This window comes from Papilio machaon, chromosome 12 (assembly GCF_912999745.1).
Source record: "Papilio machaon chromosome 12, ilPapMach1.1, whole genome shotgun sequence".
In the NCBI taxonomy this organism is placed as follows: domain Eukaryota; kingdom Metazoa; phylum Arthropoda; class Insecta; order Lepidoptera; family Papilionidae; genus Papilio; species Papilio machaon.
The window spans coordinates 3,925,329-3,945,702 of record NC_059997.1 but is presented as its reverse complement, the minus strand read 5'-3'; the positions used below and the strand labels follow the sequence as shown (position 1 = coordinate 3,945,702).

The window sequence follows — 20,374 nt, the reverse complement described above, 5'->3', positions numbered from 1 at the left end:
TTCATTCTGGTAAGAATAACAGATTCCTTTGAGCAGTACATATATTTATTTTATCATCAACCTGTCCTTGTCCCTACGGAAGGTCGGCAGAGTATATATTACTCTTCCATACATCTTTATTAGCCGTCATATCAGAATTCACTCCCGTCTTACGAAAATTCTCTTTCACTACTTTCTTATTGATGCGAACACCATCCATACCACGGTAATTTTTTGCTACTCACCTTTTCTCCGTCCCTGGCGCTACTATCAAAATTCCTGTAATACACACATTCTTAACTTTTTCCTTCTGTTACACCCTACATCCATCTTAACATGCGCTTCTCATCCACATGCAATCTCCATTCATCCGAGTCTTTAATGGCGCAACATTCATCTGTATGCATACATTACGATAGGCCTTACGATCGACTCGTTGACCTGTCCCTTAAGCTTAAGTTGCATTTGATGTGGAGTAATTATTTACATATACAAAATAAATGACTTTAGTTACAGAGTGATAAGCCAATCTATGGCAATTGAAGAAACAGTTATTGGAGGAGGAACCGTTAAAATCCAAAAAACTGTTTGGACATTGGGTAAAGAAAAAATAAGTAAATAATAAACACTTCAAAAATTTATTATGTGTAAAGGGCAAAAACTTAAAAGATTTTATTAATTTTCTAAGGTTAATTCACTTTGGCAATCACTTGGTACTCGATCAGTAAATAATTCAGGAATCTGGAAAATTGGATAAATAATTTTTCAATAATATTTACATGCTTTCATATGTAAATTTTTAATGTTTATTAACGTTTTTGAAAATAATTAGTTGGTAAATATTACCTGCGGTGTGTAGGCTTCTACTCTATCAAGCAATGTTTCAGAATACCCAGGTGAATAATACCTAAAACAGTTTTTAGGCCATAAAGTATATTAACTTGAAGCCTAAAATAAATAAGTTATAATAAATACAAATTAAATAAACCATACCTCACGATTTCTTCAGGGAAGCAACTGTTTATAATATTTATATACTCCTTAAGTGATGTACCGGGTACAGTATCGATCTCCTGTATTCTTTTCAATGCACCAGTTGATACAAATAACCTTCGGGCTCTTGCATCATTTGGTAATATCTTAAAAAAAAGGCACACCTTAGGTTAGTTTTATCAATTTAACAATGATTTAAACATTCACATGGATTAGTGGCATTGATTCGAACTAATAATAAAATTGTGTTATAAAATTACCCTCCTTTATAATCATATAATCAGTTAAATTTTTGTTTATAGCTCATAAATATAAATGTATCTATTGAAATCTATTGAATAAATTAAGTTACACAATTTTAAAGCATTTTTCTTAGTAATCCATCTTTAAAATAAGTGATTAAATTAAGAGTGAAAAGTATTGTGGTCTTTGTTGACTTTTGAGTGAATTTGACATTTGGGTGTCAACATTTGAAAGTTAACAAAACAGAACGATAACCTAAAATTTAGAAATAAAAATAAGCTTTATAATTCGTTGAATTAAACTATATATAAAATAATGGGTAGCAGAGGCCGAGGACGGGGAGGGGGATTATCATTTACACATGAACAACTTCAATCTTTTGGTATTAATCGGGGTGAAAACACCGCAACAACACTCGCTCCGCCACCATTATTTCCAAAACTTGAAGCGAAACCTTTGCCTCTGAACTGTGATGCTGCGACTGATTATATGGTAATTGTTAAGGATCAATTTATAGAGTATTTACATGAGTCGCCAGCTTATGTTAAACCGAACACACGTACAGATGGCATAGAACGTTATTCAGATAAATATAAGCAATTGGCACTGGATGCTAAGCGAGGTAAAGTACTGGATTGTGTTTGGGGAAACATGCCGGCGGAGTTACGACCGCAAGCTAACAGAGTCAGAATTACAGCGCGAAAGCGTAAACTGGACGATGCGAATGTATTGAGTAAAAAACTTCAAACTCTCGAAAAGAAAGAAACTTTGGATGAAAACGATGAAACGGCAGAAAATAAGGATGAGAATACTGTCAAAAAAGAGAATGAGAATGAAGATGATGAAGAGCTGGAGGATGAAGAGGAGCAGGAATATGAAATTGATGAAGGCACAGATTATGCCAACAATTACTTTGATAATGGAGAAGATTATGATGAGGAAGATGACAATCTTGATGATGGGCCTGTTTATTAATAATGCCCAGTGTTCTTTAAAAATACTAATCATTAAAATCTGTGATAAATATATTTTACCTAGTTTTTATAACAATAAAAGAGGCTTTTTAATGTAAACCTGAGATAAACATCCTTTTGCAATTATTAAAAATGCATGGCATGGGTAACAATATCCATGTGATTTTAATAATGCATACTAAAAGTAGTGTCATATATTATTTTACATGAGAAAGATTTAACATTAATATTGTAAGATTTTCCTACAAAATAGGTAGTAGTAAAACATGAATAATAGCAAGATAATGTTTAGACATTACCTTAGCGTACTGTGCAAGTACATATTTGAGAACACAAGCAGGTGCAGCATGTAGTAGAGGCTCCAGTGCCGGTCTGTGTAGGCAGCACTGCAGAGCCTGCTTCAGACAACACAATGCTCGGGCACGCACCTCTCCTGATGATTTTGGGTTTGTGTACAGCTATGAAAACATCGTAGAATTTAAAATAACTGTCTTTTATATGATGGACCTGTATTTGCACTTTGGATGTGTTAAAGCAAGCAAGGCACCTTTGGTTAGGCTTTGAACTTTTGAATATAATGGTTAACACCAACAACACTAACTACACAGTCATCAAATAGTTTCTTACATAAATCACTTTAAAATATTAAACTAAATTAATCACCTGCAACAATCTTGGAAAGGCATTTGCCACAGCAACGGCTAGACTATGTTGTGGGGAGTGTTTAGCGATGTGGCCCAAAGTCCAAGAGGCAGCGCACACCTCTGCTTCTTCTGCCTCATTATTCTGAAGAATTTCCACTAATGCTGGAATTGCCTGGATAAATAAATACATTAGACTTATTATACCTATATGAGTACCAGTTATAATGATTTTATTTCAGTGATCCAACCTAATTTTAAGAATAAAGAAAACATGTTTGAACTAGCCTACTTAACTAGGAAGATAGCAATGTTCTCAAACTACATTATTATAAGAGTATGCCAGGTTGAAGTATTAGGCCAAAATATCTAAGAATTTTTGTTGCTATTCATAACACTGACATTTAAAACGTTATATTCTAAAGAGAATTGCGTACCATACCTTAGCTTCGATAACAGCCATGGCGAGCTGGTCAGACTGTCCGGCGATGAAGCCGAGCGCCATGCAGGCGGGCACGCGCGCGCCCCCGCCGTTCTCCGACAGCAACTCCACCAGCGGCCCACACCCACCCGTGTTTACCACCAGTTGGGCTAACTAAGATATAAAAAAAACTTGTTGATTTAATTTAAACGAACAGGGCTAATTTTTTTCCCTGCTCCGGTCATGACAATCATTTTTCCAGCAATAATTAGACTTATATATTTTGAGGAACCGCCTCTTACTATCTCCTTGAATTTAAAAAAAAAAGACAGTGCGACATACACATATATGCACTAAATATAGACTCGGTTACTTATCAAATAAACCGCTGGTTGTACCTTTATACTAGTAAGATTAAAGGGTAAGGCCTCAGAATCGTTCAATGTCAATGGAACTTGGACTTGAGTGTCCATTAAACTATTCAAAGTTTGGAAGAAAGCAGCAGCGGCGTTAGGGTAGTGCCAAGCACAAGGTGGCGTTGCAGACGCTATAATCACATATAAAGGGGTGCCTGCGGTGCCTCCTTAGATACCCTTTGGAAGATTTCCCCCGACATAAAAAAAGGGGGCGTCGCAAAAATCTTGTCCAGGACGCAGGAAATGATAAAACCGGCTATAGCAATATTTGTGATAATGTCTAACATCGATGGAGTGTCGCACAATGTCGCGCAGTAAACACGCGGCGGCGCGACGTACGGGTGCGGCGTGGTGCGCGGCGTGCAGCAGCGCCGGCGGGAGCGCGCCGCCCGCCACCGCCGCCTCCGCCAGCTCAACGCGCGCGCTCGCCACCGCGCTCAGCGCGCACAGCGTGCTGCGCTACACATGTCACACGCACTTGCTATATAAATACCTAGCAGTTTTACATAATACTAACTACTTTCAAATAATAAGATGCACGTCAATGACTTCGATCCATCATCATTTTGATTCGAGAGTTATGACATCACACTCTATATAATGGGTTCTTGCACATTCATACTTGAATCGTACTATACATATTGATGTTACCATAAAGTACTTGTAAATGTGAAAAAAACTTGGAAAATATACCTTTAATTTAGGATCCTGATTATCAAGGCCGCGTACCAGATGACAGATGGATCCCGCGTCCACCACGGCTTCGGGCTTGTGCTTCGCCAGATCCACGAGAGCGCCTGCTGTGATCTACATAGCAGTATTATTAACGTATGATTTAACGCTTCACGGAATTATCTACTTGCCTTATCGAGGTATACTTTTTAATACTAATTAATTTGTGGTATCTTGCAATTTGCATAGTATTTTAAAAAACCCTGCAGGTTAACGTTCAGTGCTGAACGTAAAACTACTCTATGAATCGTTACAGCCTTCAACATTTTGTTTCTTGTCGTTTCCTGTGCACTATTACAACGTTCATTCACAATCTCTCACCAGTGGTTTTTGAGACCAAAACATAAAAAACGTATCGTAATCCTTCTCATTAATTTTAACAAAACAGAGATAACAATGTTTAAACAGGGTTTTTGATCTCAGAATCCCACGATCAGTACACATATAATTTTAAATATGAAGTACCTGTTTAAGACTTATTTCGGGTTCTTGGAAGGCCAGCACGAGCAGCGGCAGAGTCCCGGCGTCAACTACTTTACCCGCGAGCAGCTCGTTGTGTTTCCCGATGTAACCTAACGCCCACGCCGCGTTCTCCTTCACCTACGCCACAAGTTTATTTCATTATCAACTGCCACACACGCTAGGGGACTCCCTTATTAATCAATAATGACTGTGAGTTAGGCATAGTTAGATACTGATTTGAGATTGAGTTGAAGAAATAAAAGTCTATCCATTGGAGTATTCACCGTGTGATTGTGGAGCGGAATTCTTTTTTGATTCCACCCTGCTTTCGTATGATAGTGAAATAGGGGTAGGGGTTAACATTTGACTATAGCGACTTTGATTGGATGAAAAGCCGTGAGAGTTGAGAAAATTAAAGAGAGTCTAAAGTTTACACAGTAAACATATTTTACCTGTGTATCGAAGTCTTCCATACATGCTACGATATGTTCTAATGTTCCAAATCGTACTATCATAGACGCTAGTTCTTCATTATGCCTAGAATTGTGCAAATAAAATTTAATCGGGAAGTTAAAAGTAATTATAAATACTCTAAGTATTACATTATTAATTGTAAAAATAACAACTTACTTTGCAATCGCCCTTATTAAATACAAAGCTGATCTTTTGTAGTATACCTAAAAACCAAGTTTATTTTATTGAATGATCATCGTTCAGCTTTTAAAATTTATTACTTTTAAGACTAGGACTCAAGTTTACGTCGTGTATTCTAAACAGGACTGTAAATATTATAGTTAATACAATAGTTAAATGCGTTTGAAAAGTATTTACATTAAATTTATGTAGGTTCTCCAGCGTGGTAGTGAGTATTCCCCCATCGAGCATCTGTCGCGCCACTGCCTCGTCGTGTTCGGCCAGCCGCGCGGCCGCTACCACCGCGCACTGCCGCACCGTACTATTCGCGTCTGACACCAGGGGGCGCAACAACTCTAATGTGTCATAAAATTTCGATTATTTTTTTTAACGTTGGAATTTTTAGTTGGCCCAGTACGGGTTGGTAGACTACTCACATATCTTTGAATTTCTTCGCAGATATGTGTCGGATAAATGTACATATGTAAATCTAAAATTGAAAAACACAATGGTATATGGCGGAATTCAAACCTAGGAACTGCAAATTACAAGTCAAGTGCTTAAGCCATAAGCCACCGACGTTGCTTACGTTCAAAACTTTGACGACAAAAAAAAAAACATGGGATCGGAAATTAGTACAGTGTTCGGCGAATGAATATTACACCGACATCTATCCATAACTAATCACAGATGTACTCACCGAGGGCTCCAGCACTGTCAAGACACTTTACATTAGTAGATCTCGTGGCCAAGTCTGCCACGGCCTGGGCAAATGTTAGCCGAGCCTTTTGGTACGTGTCGAATACTGGAAAGTTTATTACAGTAAATAGAAGGAAGATATTGTATTGTAGATGTATTGAACCTCATGAAAAATTGTCTTGATAGCCTACCGTGGAAACTTCAGTTAAATTACATTCGGAGATGAGGTGACTATGCTTTTAGGGTGACAGAGATGTGCATAAGCATTATGAAAAGTAACGTAAAGTCGTTTGTTATAAAAAAAACAATTCCAATTAAAAACAATTCCGATTCAATAGCTGGGCTGAAGGTAATTATGTATTTCGATCATTGTCATATCCTTTCGATCTAGTGAACAAAGTCAAAGGTTTTTTTTTTATCGTTCATAATCTCAAATCAATGTTACTCGCAGACCGGTATTAATTTGGAGGCAAACAACCTACCAACACGTATACAGATGTTTTTTGTTCTGAAATACACGTTGATATTTATGAAGTTACAAACTAAGATTGCAATCACTATCGCAGCAGGAAATTGAGTACAAATGCGCTATGAAACAATATTTTGTTTTTATCCATTTCATTTATTGTTTTTTTTTTCTTGTATCTCTTATATTGGGCTTCCACTGCTAAAACATCCAGTGCAAAAGCCATTACTATCTAATTTTTCAAACAAAATGAAGGGGATAACATCATTGACAAACTTGTATGAGTGTACCATCTAATCAAAGGACAAGTGACTACGGTTACAAAGGTATAAACAGTTGAATATTAAAGATGTATTTTCCGTGATTGTGTTGAACGGATAATAAATCGTTTCATGTCACATTCATTAAATCTAAGATAACGTTCGTCATAGTAATAAAACATCCATTTTGTCTATCATACAGATATGCACAGTGTACTTAATAGTATTACTTATGGGCGTACCTATATTGCTGTGCATGGCATATACCTGATTATTATGCTTGTTCCATTACCTATATTATTTTTAACTTACTTTAATTTGTCTACAAGCAAGTGTTTAATATACCTAGTTGTATGTTCTTCGGACTGCTCATAGAATGGCTCATGGCATCAAATTCTCGAAACACTTGAATCAACAAAGATCTTGTGGATCTTCTTAAAAGAATTGAAATTTCAAATATGACATAAAACCGTATGGCATCTTGATTTTTAAACAGACACTGACATCGACAGTTTATTTAGTTTTTTAATTATTTTTCGAATGCTTAAAAATCGACCTACGAAAATATGTACCCGCATTATCGTTAAGGTTTTTGCACTGAAAAATCAAAGTTGGGAATTGTAAGCGAGCTCTTAACCTAAAGATTAGAGTGCCTAACAGCTACTTGAGTTGCGTCTAGTGACATTATAGATAAGTGATTTTAAAACATAAATGTATCGCTTTGAACCGGCGCATCTAAACTTTATAATCATAGTTTATTATCATCATATTTCAATGTTAAATTTTACAATTCTAAAGTAATAAGTAAACGTCTAGATAAATTCAGCAATAAATACTGATCATTACACGCGTAATTTAAATGTACAACAGCACGCTAGTCTGGGTACTGGGTAGTGACGCGGCGCAGGCGCAGGCTGTTCAACAGCCGTGAAGGCCGTGTTACGACCGGCGCAGGCGCACGTCATGACACACACGGGCGCACACAAATAACCCCACCCTCCTCCCTCGCACCCCGCCGGCTGCCTGCCTACCTGGCAGAGTTCACTCACATACGAGTACCTGTATCGACCGCGTGCCAACATACTTCCTTGTATTTAACACCGCCATTGTTAAAATGATATCTGTCATTTTTAGATGATTTGTGTATTTAACTGGTGAAAATTCTAAGTAAGAATTTAGTAAATATGCCGTACATCATGATAATGGGAAGCCTCAGTGCTCAGCATCTATCGAAGGATGAAGGTGCAACTGTGTACGGATTAAAAAGTGATGAACGAGCCACTTTAGTTCGGGTAATTTTTTTATATTATTAAGCTATTTTTCACCTAAGTTTTGTTTGGAAACTTAGAGACTACACTGCATACATTCATTCAAACATACACTACACACAAAGAAGAAATAAATATAATTGCACATGTAAAGTAACCGTGATAAGGAAAAGTAAACGTTGTATTTATATTATTTTTTGCTGCACTGAACATGTAAATTTTATATGTAACATAACTTGCAATTTACATGTAGACTTTTATATATTGTATTTAACTTATTTTAATTTAGATTTTCCTTTACCCGTAAGTAATTTACACAAATAAATTAATATCATATTAATTTTTCTAACCTTTCAGGAGTTGAACTCATCCTTCGGTATGGCGGTAGCAACATCGTCAGATTTGGAGCGTACAGTTCGTCTTACCCAGAAGGGGCTGACACTAATGGTGGTGAACCGTCTCCATGGTCTATTTGGGTACGACGTAGTGTCTCATGCTATGGCCATGACGAATGCCAACCGGGAACTTATCACGTTCACCATGTATAAGAAGTCCAGCCCCAACTCACACGGGCACGGACATAGCCATGCCTCACACAAGCAGCATTCCCATAGCAGTGTTGTCACCCTATAATCTATTTTGTAAGATGGTTTCGACTCCCCTTTGACAAAACAAAACAGAGACTGCATCATTTATTAATACAAGAATCACTGCAGTCGAATTATATGGTATGATTTGTTGATTTTATAGCAATTGGAACTATGAGTTTCTAGTACTAAAACATCTCAAAAATTTCAATATGTTTTCCCTCTCACTGAAAGAATAGAGACAACTAATGTTTAAGTACGAATATGGAAGTAAAAACGGTAACTTATTATAGTTAATGAAGGAATTGCATAAAATGTCATCTTAGTTGGTCATCTTGTTAATTAAAATGGAATCTCTTTACTATGAATTTTTTAAGGCTTAATGTGATTGTTTATTTTTCATAGTAGATAAAACCGTGGGAGGTCGATGTTCTTTCCAGATAGCTATTTAATAACCAGATGAAACAACATATTACTTATATACTTATATGTTTCATCTGCTTATTAGATGGGTGAAGGTCGATCGTCCACCGGCTCTTAGACTATTACTTCTAGTAATAAGTTATTTTCTTATTGTAAATTTTAAATCAGAAAATTGAGAAAACATAAATTTTGATAAAAAAAATTATATATATATATTTTTTTTGGAAGTGATATAATAAACAGGGTTAACAAATGAAACATTTCATAAATTGTTGTTTGGAATTGTTTTGTAATACAATAAAAAAGTGCGTTAATAAAAACTAATAATCGATTTTATCAGTCTTAATTTTATTACCATCAGATATTACTGTTATTAACTAAAATATATATAAAACTAATTCAACTATACTGTAAATATAGAGTAGATTAAATTATAAATAAACGCAAAGTAAACGGTCATTGCTTTTTAATATAAACAAAAAAAGGGAACAGTGTCAAAATTCTTATAAATAAGATTATATCAACAATATGCCAAATTGGAATTATAAATTCATATGCAACTCTACATTTAAAATGGCAACAAAAAAAAGATAGTTGAAAATATACCTAGTTTTAAATTACTGTAATATTGCCCTTCACAAAATTCACTTACAAATGTTTATAATACTTGAAAAAGTACTTCTTAAACTTTACTGTGACCGAATAAAATGTCACTGAGGTAGACTGAGTAACGACCAGGAATAACAAAATGGACATTTATTATAAAGTTTATATTAAATATTGTTTTAAGCTTATCATAAGCTGGTAAATCTGTTATGATAAGTTTCCACTGTCATGACATTTGTATAACAACAATTTTGCCATCTTTCACATTCTACAGTTACAAGGCAAGTTGTATAAAAACAAGGAACAAATTACTTTAACATATGTCTGGAAATCTTTTGTCTTTCCGCTGCCAATTTCTTTAAAGCTGCAGCATATTGCCTTTGTATTTCTATAAGCCTAGTGTACTCATTATGTAAAGTTGCTTTCCGAGCCTTTTCACTGTTAAATTTCTCCTCAACTTTCTTCACAGTTTGATTTACCCAATCGACTATTGATTCAAATTGAGTCATAAATTCTTCTCTCTTTCTAGTAGATGACATCGCCCTGTAATAATATCAAATGTTGAATCTATATATATAAAAGAAAGTCGTGTTAGTTACACTAATTATAACTCAAGATCGGTCGAACTAATTTAGCTGAAAATTGATGGGGAGGTAGCTTAGAACTAGGAGACGGACATAGGAACTTTTTTATCTTGTGTGCTTTTTTTTTTTATTCCGCGCGGACGAAGTCGCGGGTAAAAGCTAGTTTTAAATAAAAAATATCTTACAGTATCCACCGCCGAAACACAGATACAAAAATATATTGTTATCGTTATCTATACATAAAACCTATAGATATATAACCTACAGAAACCTAATCCGAAGAACAAGTGGATCGTCAGAAAAAAGGCCTCCAGAGGTCTTTTGTAGGAGTAAATTCCTTCAGTGTTGTCATCGAAAATCAATTACACATCTAAGTAGTTATCTCAGTTTTATGAATGACTAGCTGTCGCCCGCGACTCCGTCCGCGCGGAATTCAACATAACATGATTAGTAGCCTATGTATCCAGACTATGACCTACATCTGTCAAATTTCATCGAGATCCATTGAGTCGTTCTGGGTATACCTTCTAACATCCATCCATCCATACATTCGCATTTATAATATTAGTAAGATGTAATTTTTTTTATTTTTGAGTATTTTGACAATGGCTATGTTATGATTACACAACAGACTTACTCTTCATAATTGTCCAATATAGAGTTGAGTAAACTCAATTCCTTTGATGTATAAAGTTTAACTTCATACAGGGTGTTGTAAAATATAAAATACTGCTTTGTTTCTTTATGCTTCGATGCAACTGTAACAAACAAGAAAGTAATTTTTTTTATAAGTTGATAATATGTACTTAAAATGTTTGATAGTAAATACTCATTTTGAGATGACACTGATAAAAAAAAACACAATTGAAATGTCACAAAAAAATATGCATGTAATTATTTACATTGTAATTAAATGACGTCACACACCTTGATTATAAAGTTCAACGAATCTCTTTTCATACTGCAACAACTCCGCCGTCCCCGGTATTTCATCAATAGCCACCGTATACCTGAGTATTTGTCTATTCAACTTGCCCAGCTCTAATCTGGTACTAGCAATGAATTTTTTTAATTTCCCCTCCCTTTCTTGAAATTCTTTCAATTCAGCCGGCGTTAAGGGCTGTTCTTCAACTTCAGCTTTAGGATCCTTTGCTTTCCTACACAATAATTAAAAAATAAATAGCACAACACAAAAAAAAATATAGATTATGGATATTTATTTGATATCTTTCTATCACACCTCTGTAATTTTCATAATCTTTGTCACAAATATATCTGTTTGTAATATTCCTAAAATTAATGTTAATTTTTACCTCAGTTCTTCTTCTAATTTTTTATACTGCATATCTCTATGTTGTATTATTTTTAATAATTCATTCCTTTCCCTAGCAAGATCCTTTAGAGACGCATAAAACTCTTTGACATTTTTATCACTGAAACGTTAAAACAGTTTATTAAGCTCTGTGTCCTTTAATATGTGAAAATTGTATTGGCTCTTCCCCTTCCCACCCTTTTATGGTAAGGATTCCAAGGTAAGGATGGGAAGATGAGGATACCTTCCAAAAAAACATTCATGCATACAAATGTAAACTTTTCTTTGAGTACCTATAGTTGTCAGACTTCATTAAATTTTGTGTAATTTTTTTTAACTTGGACAATGTTTTTGTATATTGTTGCTTAGAGTCTTGCATTCTCTGTTCATGTTTTTTCTTTATAGTTTCGACTTCTTTCTCCATTTTGTCTATACAGTCCGTTAATGTGGTTATATCTTGAGAATATTTAATTTTTTCACTCTCTTCTAGTTCTTTAGGAATGTCTCCAGTTAATTCGGAATGTAAAACTACATAATGTATCTTTGTATCTGTCGATACATTATCACTTCCTTTAATATTCAAATGTCTATCAGTCTGTAAATAAAAATATTTTTTAATAGATGAAAAATATTTAATGTGAATTTCAGTTGGAAACTCATGTACAAAAATATATTGTTTTTTTTTCAATATGACAGAGGGACTACAATATGTTTTTGTGCACATGTTTCAGTAGTTAAAATTAACAATTAAACAGATTTGTTTAAATACCATACCTCAGTTGTGACTTCTGATGGATCAGCCAAAGTCTTCTCATAATCATACTGCAAAAAAACCATAAAGTAATGTATACAAAGTGCAACATTATTTATGACAAACAAGCAGTGAATCATCTAATATTAATTGATTCAATGCCCATGGACATCTGCAACACCAGAAGAACTGGAATTGTATTCTTTTTTCTTGAAGGCCCCTAAGTCGTAACTGTACTTTAGTATGACAATTTGCATATAATATTAAGAGTCTTAAAGATTTTATACTAAATCATCTCACTGTCGCAATCCCACTCAAATAGTGGTCCTACTTAGTAATGTCTCCTTTCACACAATTCATCCATCTATTCCCAGACCTATTCTACAGATTTATACTAAATCTACTTTACTAATTTTAGTTAACATGATTCTCATAACACTTGCTTGAAAATAAAAATCAAAATACTTACTAAGAAATCAAGGCCTTCATCTCTCTGGGAATCATCATGATTGTTAGTTACATGCATCAGCATTCGCTGATCATATTCTGATAAAACTGCATTCACTTGCTCCAGCTCATTTGTCGGAAAACCACCTTTTCTCTTTCTAACCCTACACGGTTTGTACAAATCCTGCAATGTTAATTAGTAATCTTCATGGAATTTTATATTAAACGGTTAAAAATTACCTATTATGAATAGTGACACAAAAGTTCTTGGGTGACAGTGATATTAAATATTAACTTCTACTTTAATTTTATTATAAAAGGTAAAAATTAAAAGATATAAATATATATTTACCTGCACTGTAGAAAGATTTCGTAAAAGTTTTTCCTTTTGCAAATAGTAAGATCTGTCAGATTCAAATATGTGATCCTTGTCATACTGCATTACAGCAAACTTTCTTAACTCATCTTCCTTTACTTCTCTAAATTCACTTGAATATTTGATGAGCCATTGTATGAGAGGGTAAATATTTATAAAATCCAAACCTTGTATCTGATGAGGTTCTATTATATAAGGACACTTCATGGTTGGCAAAATTTTTACAATCTTTTCAGTCAAAGCACTGGAATAGAAAATGATTTGTTATATACATATATTTTTCTATTTAGAAGTTAGCCAGATTTAACAGTTTTTAAATATAACTATTGCTTGTAGACCATTATATTGGTCATTAGTTTTAAAAATGTATTTAAACCATACATAAGAAAATAAAATAATACTAAAACTTCTAATTCTTTAAATATAAAAAGTAATTTTTTACTAACATTTTTTTACCAATTGTTAGATTCTCCTCAAATAAAAGGCTTATGTCGACATCAATGTCGCATAGTTCAATACACCATGATAGTCCTCCCACAATTTTATCGAATGCAGAAAGTCCCTGCAGTTGAGCACGATAATATCCAGCTGCGACCAGCGCATCACATATTTCGTGCCATTTCACAATTTGTTCTGCATCTTCACGAACTTCAACCTAAATAATCGATGAAAAATTAATTAGTTACATTTAAAACATAATAAAAACGAGATCTAGTAATTGAACTCCCCTTTTTTCCCTCCTCATCTACACCACTGTAAATATTAATAAGTGGTTTACTTCTGGTAAAAATATTTTTCTGCTTTGCTGCCATAATTTTCTTAATTTTTGTTTCATTTACGGCATTAAATAAATCATGTAAATTAAAATTAAAACAGAAAACACTGTATTATTGACATTTTACATCTAAACATATTTTTTAGATTTTAGTCCTGGTTACGAGACCTTTAAGCCGCACAAAGACAAACATTAACGTAATTGTCTTTGTCAAGTCAATTCAATGTTAGTCTCTGGGTGTGTGCCAGGAATTTATGGTATTTTATATCTGTGGTAAAACTCTATCAAAAACTGTCACTGTCAGTGTCAAACGAACAATTCAAATGCCACTGATGTTCGGACTGGAACCATATTTTTGCTCCGAATTTTTCTGTGATTTTTATGCTTTCGAAGAATTTATTTTAAAAGTCTAAGAAAAAACTCAGCAATCCTATCGGCGCATATACTCATTTCACATATTTACGCCATGAACAAACTGCAAAGAGTCTTTTGTTGTAAGTAAAATACCCATTTTCTTTCTTTTCTTTCTTATTGTACTTCCATGTTCCGTGCAACAAATACCATCATTGATCATTTTACTAAACACAAAAATATATAAAGTATCAATTTCAATAGTGTGGTGTTATTATGATAGTCAGGTCGATGTAGTTGTATATTATAGTTATCGGTACTGCTTACTAATCGTATTGAAAACCGACTATACTGTCATTGTTTATAAAACTGTAACTTGTGCAATAGTGTGTTAGCTTGTATGAATCTTTAATTTTATATTTATCAAAATTTAGATTAAAAATACATTTTGTATAACAATATATTTGCATTTTTGAAATGTAATTTTGAAACAGGTACAAGCCCTCAAAACAAATTAATGAAAATTATTGTGATTATAGAGCTTTGTCAGTGGGACATGGAAGTAAAATTTATGACTAATATGCAATGATTTAATATGAGCAATCTACAATTGAGGAAATTCATTTCAGAGTTCTTTGGATAGAATTGACTCTGACAATTACTTACTATGGAAAATAATATTGATGTAGTTGATGAGATATCATCATTGCTGGATTCAGAAAAGTACAAAGAAGCTCTGAGTGTACCAAACAATGAGAAATTTGCACAGAGTTTCAAAGAAAATTGTTGGGATCTGATATCTATAATAATAAATAAGGTGAATGATGATACAATTATTTTAAAGCCTTCATTGCATGGAGCATGTGAACAACTACTAAACCTTATAGTTGAAAAGGCAACTCCTGAAGAAGCCCTGTTGGAATTCATTGAACAAGTAGAAGTGGCCAAAAATGATGCTCAATTTAGTATTATCTTAATGCCATTGCAACAACTTCTTGTAAAATTAAAAGCAAAACGTGGGCGATCATTAGAATGGTGCCTCAATTCTATCTCTACTTACATTGAAACTATTCCTACCCCAGAATACTATTTAGAACAAAAAGAGCGTTTGTTAATGGATTGTGATAATAATATCAGAAGAATTGTGAAAGTGTATTCAATGATTCCACCATTTTACAAACCTTTTATTGCTGAATTGAAAAGTGAAGATACTAATGTAAAAGTCAAACAAACAATATGTGCTTTCCTTGTTAGCCTTTTGGGAAAACCTCTCATTTACATTGATTTGGATCCTGAATCAAATGCACAAAGTGAAGCAAGGCAAACTTGTTCAACTATAATAGATGACATTTGTTTGTTGGAAAAGAATGTCCTCAAGTTTTTATTCTATATTGAAGAATGTAGTAAAGAGAAGAAAGTATCCAGATTGAATGAAGATTCAGAAGAAGAGTTATCAGCTTATGAAAATAAAGAGAAAATTAATATGACTTCACTTGCCGGGTTATTTTATGTTATATTCTCTGGTCATTTCAACATAATGGATAATGCAATTCCACAAGTTTACAGTGTTGATTATATTGTTCATACTACTCTTCTGGCCGTAAATAATCTACTATCTAACACAGAGTATGGCCCTCTGAGTAAAGCTTTGTTTTTATGTAAAGCACTTTTAAATCGTCTACCAAATATTGTTGCCTATGATGTGCTGTCAATACCTGTGCATTTCAACTTATTGAAGGGTTTAGTAAATGTTGCTATTTATTCTAATTATGAAGTTATTCGCAAAACTGCTGTTAATTTGATAAGTTTACATGTAAATAAATTTCAATACAAAGGAAGATGTTTGCTTATAAAATATATACTTGATATTGCAAACCATTCTGGAATGATTGGTTACGCAATAACATTATACAAGAATTCAATTAATGAGGCATTCAAAAGTCCTGTGTTAGATAAATGTTTCACTGGTGATCAACTTATGTATATGGTCAGAAAGATCTGCCATCTGCCTCATGGAGCACAATCTGATTTAGTAGAATTAGCTGATCAGATAATAACAGCATTAAACTTTTTAAGATATCTCATTTTAAAGGATACTTTAAATCAAAGTGGTATTAAGAACAATTTGTCATACATAGAAAGTGAATATTTAGAAAATTTAAGGACCGGTTTAAATTTATCTAAGGCACATTATGAACAGAAATTAATAGAAATTGAAAACAAGAATTCCACGCAACAAGGAGTTGATATATCAATAAATGTTGGTGGCAACACTTTGGATGATATACCCATAGAAAATAAAAGAGAAATATTGCATTCAGCACTTAATGCTTTTCATTTGATTGAGGGTCTTGTAGCTAGATTATCCGAGTGTATAAATATTTCTAAAACAAGTGTAAATGTTTGTGAATAAAAATATATGATTATTCAAAATAAAATATATTATCTAATGTGATTTGTTTTTTCTTAGTCAATTATGTATCTCACTAGATTTATCATATTGACTTTTTCTTTAACAGCTTTGAGAATAAGCAGCAGAGCAATGCTGCCTCTCACAACAATTTCAATAAATAACCATCAAAGGATTATTAGAAACTATTGTCAAAAAAGTGAAATTCAAAAAGGAGAAATAGTATCAACATTGCCACCTGAACAAGATGAACAACAGTATGAACAAAATGTTAAGGATAGTATATTATCAAAATCTCTAGATTTTGTACCTAAATTTGGGTGGTCTGTTGAATCATTGAGTCATGGTGCAGAAGCTGCAGGCTACCCAGGCATAACACATGGCTTATTTCCTAATGGTGGTGGAGATCTTGTACATTATTTTAATGTTAAATGTAATGAAGAATTAGTACAACAAATGAAATCTGTAAGTAGATTGTTAATATAATAATTTGGTTAGAATTATATGATGCACTAACCCTTCTCTTCTAACCAGTGGCCTAAGGAAGATTTGAAGAATATGAAAGTACCTGTGCAGCTGATTGAAAATGCAATTATGACCAGACTTTTAATGATACAACCATATAAGTAAGTTTGTAGATATGTGTCATAGAAACAAACATATATAGAAAAGGTCCTCTAGTAATTTTGATTATTTGTTCTAGGAGTACTTGGCCAAAGGCAATGGCAATACAAGCTCTACCTAATAATGTTCCAAATTCTTTAGCAACATTACTTTCACTTGTTGATGATATTTGCTATCATTCAGGAGACCGGAGTGTAGATGTAAGTCTCAAACTTGCACTTATGTAAAATATCTATATATTAATTAATGGACTTACTGTTGGTTTCCAAGATCAAAATCTCTGTATAAAACATATCATCCCTGGCATTATCTTTGCCAAAACAGAGATAACAGTACATTTTAAACAGCGATTTTAGTCCCAAAAAACCATGGTTAATATAATTTATCATATTTCCAAATGGACTATTGTAAACATTTCTCTATGTTGGATTATCATACTTTTCTTTTTAGTTCAACTGGTACATAAGAAGAGTGGGACTTGCTGGAATATACAAAGCATCGGAACTGTTCTTTTTGACGGATAATAGTCAAGACGCCGCCGGTACAAGAAACTTTGTCAAATCGAGAATTAGTGATGCTGAATTAATTCAAACAGCACTGAATATGAATCCTGTCTCTGTTGCCCCTCAAACACTAACTGCGGCATTTGTTACAGTAAGTCTACCAAAATCTGTGAGCATATTTTGACAGTGGAATCCCATACTAATTTTTTATTAATTATATTACATCTGTTAAATTATGATTTCAGGCTAAAAATATGCTGGGATTAAATACACTGAAGTAATAGTGATAAAAGCAGTAATAGCAAACTACAATGACAGTATTCTTTTATTTTTGTTAAATAAATAACAGTTTTTGAATTTCATTTATGTATTTTTCATTTCGATATTTAATAATAATTAGAAACAATATAACATGAATCACAGTACATGGTTTTTATATAATTATTAATATATTTTTTAGCTTTTGTAAAGATTTTATAAACAATACAGATATGTTCTTTATTGGTAAATAGACTTACAATAAAAAGGACAAAGTATAAGGCACAATTTGAAGAACTACGTTTGAACAATATAATCACTTCCCAAAGACACATATGTTATAAGATTTGGTGGTAATGGTAACTTTTGCCAAACATTTGTATCAACTGTCTGTCGTATAACAAATCTGCAGATCATTTGTAAGGAGTCTAGCCTCGCAAATCTGGAATCAAATAATAAACATATTAACCAGAGCCCTTACAATAAAAACATTTAGATTATTTTTGAGCCATTAATTGTGTAAGGATGATTTCAGTAATTTTTTTACATATCAGGATGGGAATAATATGACTAAAGTATTTAATTTTACATTATTGACCAAGTCTTTTTCTGTGGTATAAGGCACTAGAAGTTGTGGTAAATTAAGTAAGCCATTGCACATAATAGTAATTAAGAATGGAAATTGATAGTCACCTATTTAAAGGTCTTGCCAATTTGACAGGCATTTCAAACAAATTGGACTTGACATCCACTGTAGCACAATGTTCTGATATTCTATTAGCTGGCACAAATGTTTCATTGTTTAAAGAGAATAGACCATTAGCATGTCGCAGGCGGGCATGTAGAGTTCGGCCAACACAACGAAATGATACACATAGTATATGTCTTGAGTCATAAGAATCTCTTACAAGGAATACATTATCATGTTGACCAGCTAAAAGTTCCTCTGCTTCACTCGAAGTGATTCCACCCCAATACCAGCCATGCCTGAAATTTAGTAACATTTATGAAATAAATTTAATATAGACCATTTATTAAGTCCTTCCATAAGTTTTAGTAGTTTTAAGATATAAAACAGCTTCAAAAATATTTCAATTTGCTTTTTACATGTTACACTTACACAATGAATTCAATCTTACTTTCATATTCATGTGATTAGTTAAGTCATATTTTATATTAATAGAAAACTTACTTAGATAGCTGACAATATATTGCACATGTCTCCATAGATGCATGTTGATGGTGTCCTCTAAGAACTGAGTGACCCTCTGAGTGTTGGCATTTTATTGTAATCTTGTCAGAGCTATCTTTTTTGATGTCATAACATGGATTAGATACTGTTTGCTTGTCAGTGGATGTGGATGGGTCACACGTTTTGTTAAAACTACAAATATATTCACCACCATTGTTCTTATTGCTAAAGTATCTTTGCAATGACCTGACACTACCCGTCATAAAAAATTTGTTTTTCCAAAACTTAACGAATTTGTTGGCATTCAAACTTGTTTTGCGATCTGGAAGAACCACGCAATTCACTATATCTGTATTATTAAAATCCCTTTTACTGTCAATGCTTCGTTGCAAATGTTTACATTCCATTGGTTTCAGCCACTTTCGAAGACAACCAGACGCAAGCCATTTTCGTCTGTTGCAATTTGTACATCGTTCATAGTTTTTGTTCATTTTCAAGAAAATATTAGAGGATGAACCATGTTAGATGTACGTATTTAATATTTATATTTTATACACAAGATCGCAGAATAGAAGATCGATCTTTCAAAATAAGATCAAATTTTTTAACAATGTTGCCACTGGCCACTTTGAAAATGAAAGCTTTGCACAGTGACAACATTGTTTTAAAATTGAAGTGAACGGTGAAATAGAAATGTTCTTTTTAAAGTTGGATATATGAGGGATATTACGTACTGAAATAAGTATATACAAGAAGTTACTATTAAATTAAAAAAAAAACACATTTATTTACAGGAACCCGAAATATAACATTCTTCTTCTTCAAATCATTTTCCCGGGAGGTAAAGGAAAACAGGAAGCTTTATAAAAACACTATCAAAATAAAATAAAACAGCTTGTAATCTGTGGTTTAGTTTGGCTGTTTGTCATGTCCGTGCACTTCAGATCTATGGTCGGTCTCTTTATCTCTAAATCTCTATATACTCTTT

General features: G+C 33.3%; 6 protein-coding genes across 6 annotated transcripts; 3 read left to right on the top strand and 3 right to left on the bottom strand.

Annotated features, from left to right (window-relative positions):
- Nucleotides 1-600: 600 nt before the first annotated feature.
- Nucleotides 601-7,400, bottom strand: LOC106711655 (sperm-associated antigen 6). Its single transcript, XM_045680175.1, has 14 exons — nt 7,265-7,400; nt 6,195-6,299; nt 5,693-5,850; nt 5,492-5,538; nt 5,314-5,398; nt 4,865-4,999; nt 4,361-4,474; nt 3,953-4,126; nt 3,273-3,425; nt 2,853-3,005; nt 2,489-2,647; nt 973-1,118; nt 826-886; nt 601-720 (listed from the first exon to the last, which is right to left on the bottom strand). The coding sequence occupies exons 1-14, from the start codon at nt 7,302-7,304 to the stop codon at nt 655-657; spliced, it is 1,596 nt and encodes a 531-aa protein (XP_045536131.1). The 5' UTR covers nt 7,305-7,400; the 3' UTR covers nt 601-654.
- Nucleotides 1,416-2,219, top strand: LOC106711654 (DNA-directed RNA polymerase III subunit RPC7-like). The gene has a single exon (XM_014504023.2). It carries the CDS (start codon nt 1,531-1,533, stop codon nt 2,188-2,190), a length of 660 nt encoding a protein of 219 aa, XP_014359509.1. The 5' UTR covers nt 1,416-1,530; the 3' UTR covers nt 2,191-2,219.
- Nucleotides 7,401-7,940: 540 nt separating the features above from the next.
- On the top strand, nt 7,941-9,040 carry LOC106711666. The gene is made up of 2 exons (XM_014504040.2): nt 7,941-8,211; nt 8,545-9,040. Exons 1-2 carry the CDS (start codon nt 8,104-8,106, stop codon nt 8,818-8,820), a joined length of 384 nt encoding a protein of 127 aa, XP_014359526.1. The 5' UTR covers nt 7,941-8,103; the 3' UTR covers nt 8,821-9,040.
- A 793-nt stretch (nt 9,041-9,833) lies between these two features.
- LOC106711659 (coiled-coil domain-containing protein 93) lies at nt 9,834-14,093 on the bottom strand. Its single transcript, XM_014504033.2, has 10 exons — nt 14,002-14,093; nt 13,720-13,928; nt 13,250-13,517; nt 12,920-13,081; nt 12,474-12,521; nt 11,993-12,294; nt 11,701-11,820; nt 11,315-11,544; nt 11,025-11,145; nt 9,834-10,346 (listed from the first exon to the last, which is right to left on the bottom strand). The coding sequence occupies exons 1-10, from the start codon at nt 14,083-14,085 to the stop codon at nt 10,112-10,114; spliced, it is 1,779 nt and encodes a 592-aa protein (XP_014359519.2). The 5' UTR covers nt 14,086-14,093; the 3' UTR covers nt 9,834-10,111.
- Nucleotides 14,094-14,354: 261 nt separating this feature from the next.
- LOC106711653 (ubiquinone biosynthesis protein COQ9, mitochondrial) lies at nt 14,355-18,273 on the top strand. The gene is made up of 6 exons (XM_014504021.2): nt 14,355-14,542; nt 16,919-17,274; nt 17,344-17,435; nt 17,513-17,633; nt 17,884-18,087; nt 18,182-18,273. The coding sequence occupies exons 1-6, from the start codon at nt 14,515-14,517 to the stop codon at nt 18,215-18,217; spliced, it is 837 nt and encodes a 278-aa protein (XP_014359507.2). The 5' UTR covers nt 14,355-14,514; the 3' UTR covers nt 18,218-18,273.
- A 127-nt stretch (nt 18,274-18,400) lies between these two features.
- On the bottom strand, nt 18,401-19,910 carry LOC106711664 (suppressor of cytokine signaling 2). The gene is made up of 3 exons (XM_014504038.2): nt 19,387-19,910; nt 18,888-19,181; nt 18,401-18,636 (listed from the first exon to the last, which is right to left on the bottom strand). The coding sequence occupies exons 1-3, from the start codon at nt 19,875-19,877 to the stop codon at nt 18,492-18,494; spliced, it is 930 nt and encodes a 309-aa protein (XP_014359524.2). The 5' UTR covers nt 19,878-19,910; the 3' UTR covers nt 18,401-18,491.
- Between the last annotated feature and the right edge of the window lie 464 nt (nt 19,911-20,374).

What these genes read in the sequence shown, in the direction of transcription:
- LOC106711654 (XM_014504023.2), top strand. Translation starts at nt 1,531, where the DNA reads ATGGGTAGCAGAGGCCGAGGACGGGGAGGGGGATTATCATTTACACAT.
- LOC106711655 (XM_045680175.1), bottom strand. Translation starts at nt 7,304, where the DNA reads ATGAGCCATTCTATGAGCAGTCCGAAGAACATACAACTAG. An exon ending in TGACAGTGCTGGAGCCCTCG is followed by an intron (nt 5,851 to 6,194) that starts GTGAGTACATCT and finishes ATGACACATTAG; the next exon opens with AGTTGTTGCGCCCCCTGGTG. An exon ending in TTCCCTGAAGAAATCGTGAG is followed by an intron (nt 887 to 972) that starts GTATGGTTTATT and finishes AAACTGTTTTAG; the next exon opens with GTATTATTCACCTGGGTATT.
- LOC106711666 (XM_014504040.2), top strand. Translation starts at nt 8,104, where the DNA reads ATGCCGTACATCATGATAATGGGAAGCCTCAGTGCTCAGCATCTATCG. An exon ending in AACGAGCCACTTTAGTTCGG is followed by an intron (nt 8,212 to 8,544) that starts GTAATTTTTTTA and finishes CTAACCTTTCAG; the next exon opens with GAGTTGAACTCATCCTTCGG.
- LOC106711659 (XM_014504033.2), bottom strand. Translation starts at nt 14,085, where the DNA reads ATGGCAGCAAAGCAGAAAAATATTTTTACCAGAAGTAAACCACTTATT. An exon ending in TAGATGAGGAGGGAAAAAAG is followed by an intron (nt 13,929 to 14,001) that starts GGGAGTTCAATT and finishes TCGATTATTTAG; the next exon opens with GTTGAAGTTCGTGAAGATGC. An exon ending in CATCAGAAGTCACAACTGAG is followed by an intron (nt 12,295 to 12,473) that starts GTATGGTATTTA and finishes TTTTATTTACAG; the next exon opens with ACTGATAGACATTTGAATAT.
- LOC106711653 (XM_014504021.2), top strand. Translation starts at nt 14,515, where the DNA reads ATGAACAAACTGCAAAGAGTCTTTTGTT. An exon ending in CAGGAGACCGGAGTGTAGAT is followed by an intron (nt 17,634 to 17,883) that starts GTAAGTCTCAAA and finishes TTTTCTTTTTAG; the next exon opens with TTCAACTGGTACATAAGAAG. An exon ending in TAACTGCGGCATTTGTTACA is followed by an intron (nt 18,088 to 18,181) that starts GTAAGTCTACCA and finishes TTATGATTTCAG; the next exon opens with GCTAAAAATATGCTGGGATT.
- LOC106711664 (XM_014504038.2), bottom strand. Translation starts at nt 19,877, where the DNA reads ATGAACAAAAACTATGAACGATGTACAAATTGCAACAGACGAAAATGG. An exon ending in ATATATTGTCAGCTATCTAA is followed by an intron (nt 19,182 to 19,386) that starts GTAAGTTTTCTA and finishes ACTAAATTTCAG; the next exon opens with GCATGGCTGGTATTGGGGTG. An exon ending in TTGGCAAGACCTTTAAATAG is followed by an intron (nt 18,637 to 18,887) that starts GTGACTATCAAT and finishes ATTTGATTCCAG; the next exon opens with ATTTGCGAGGCTAGACTCCT.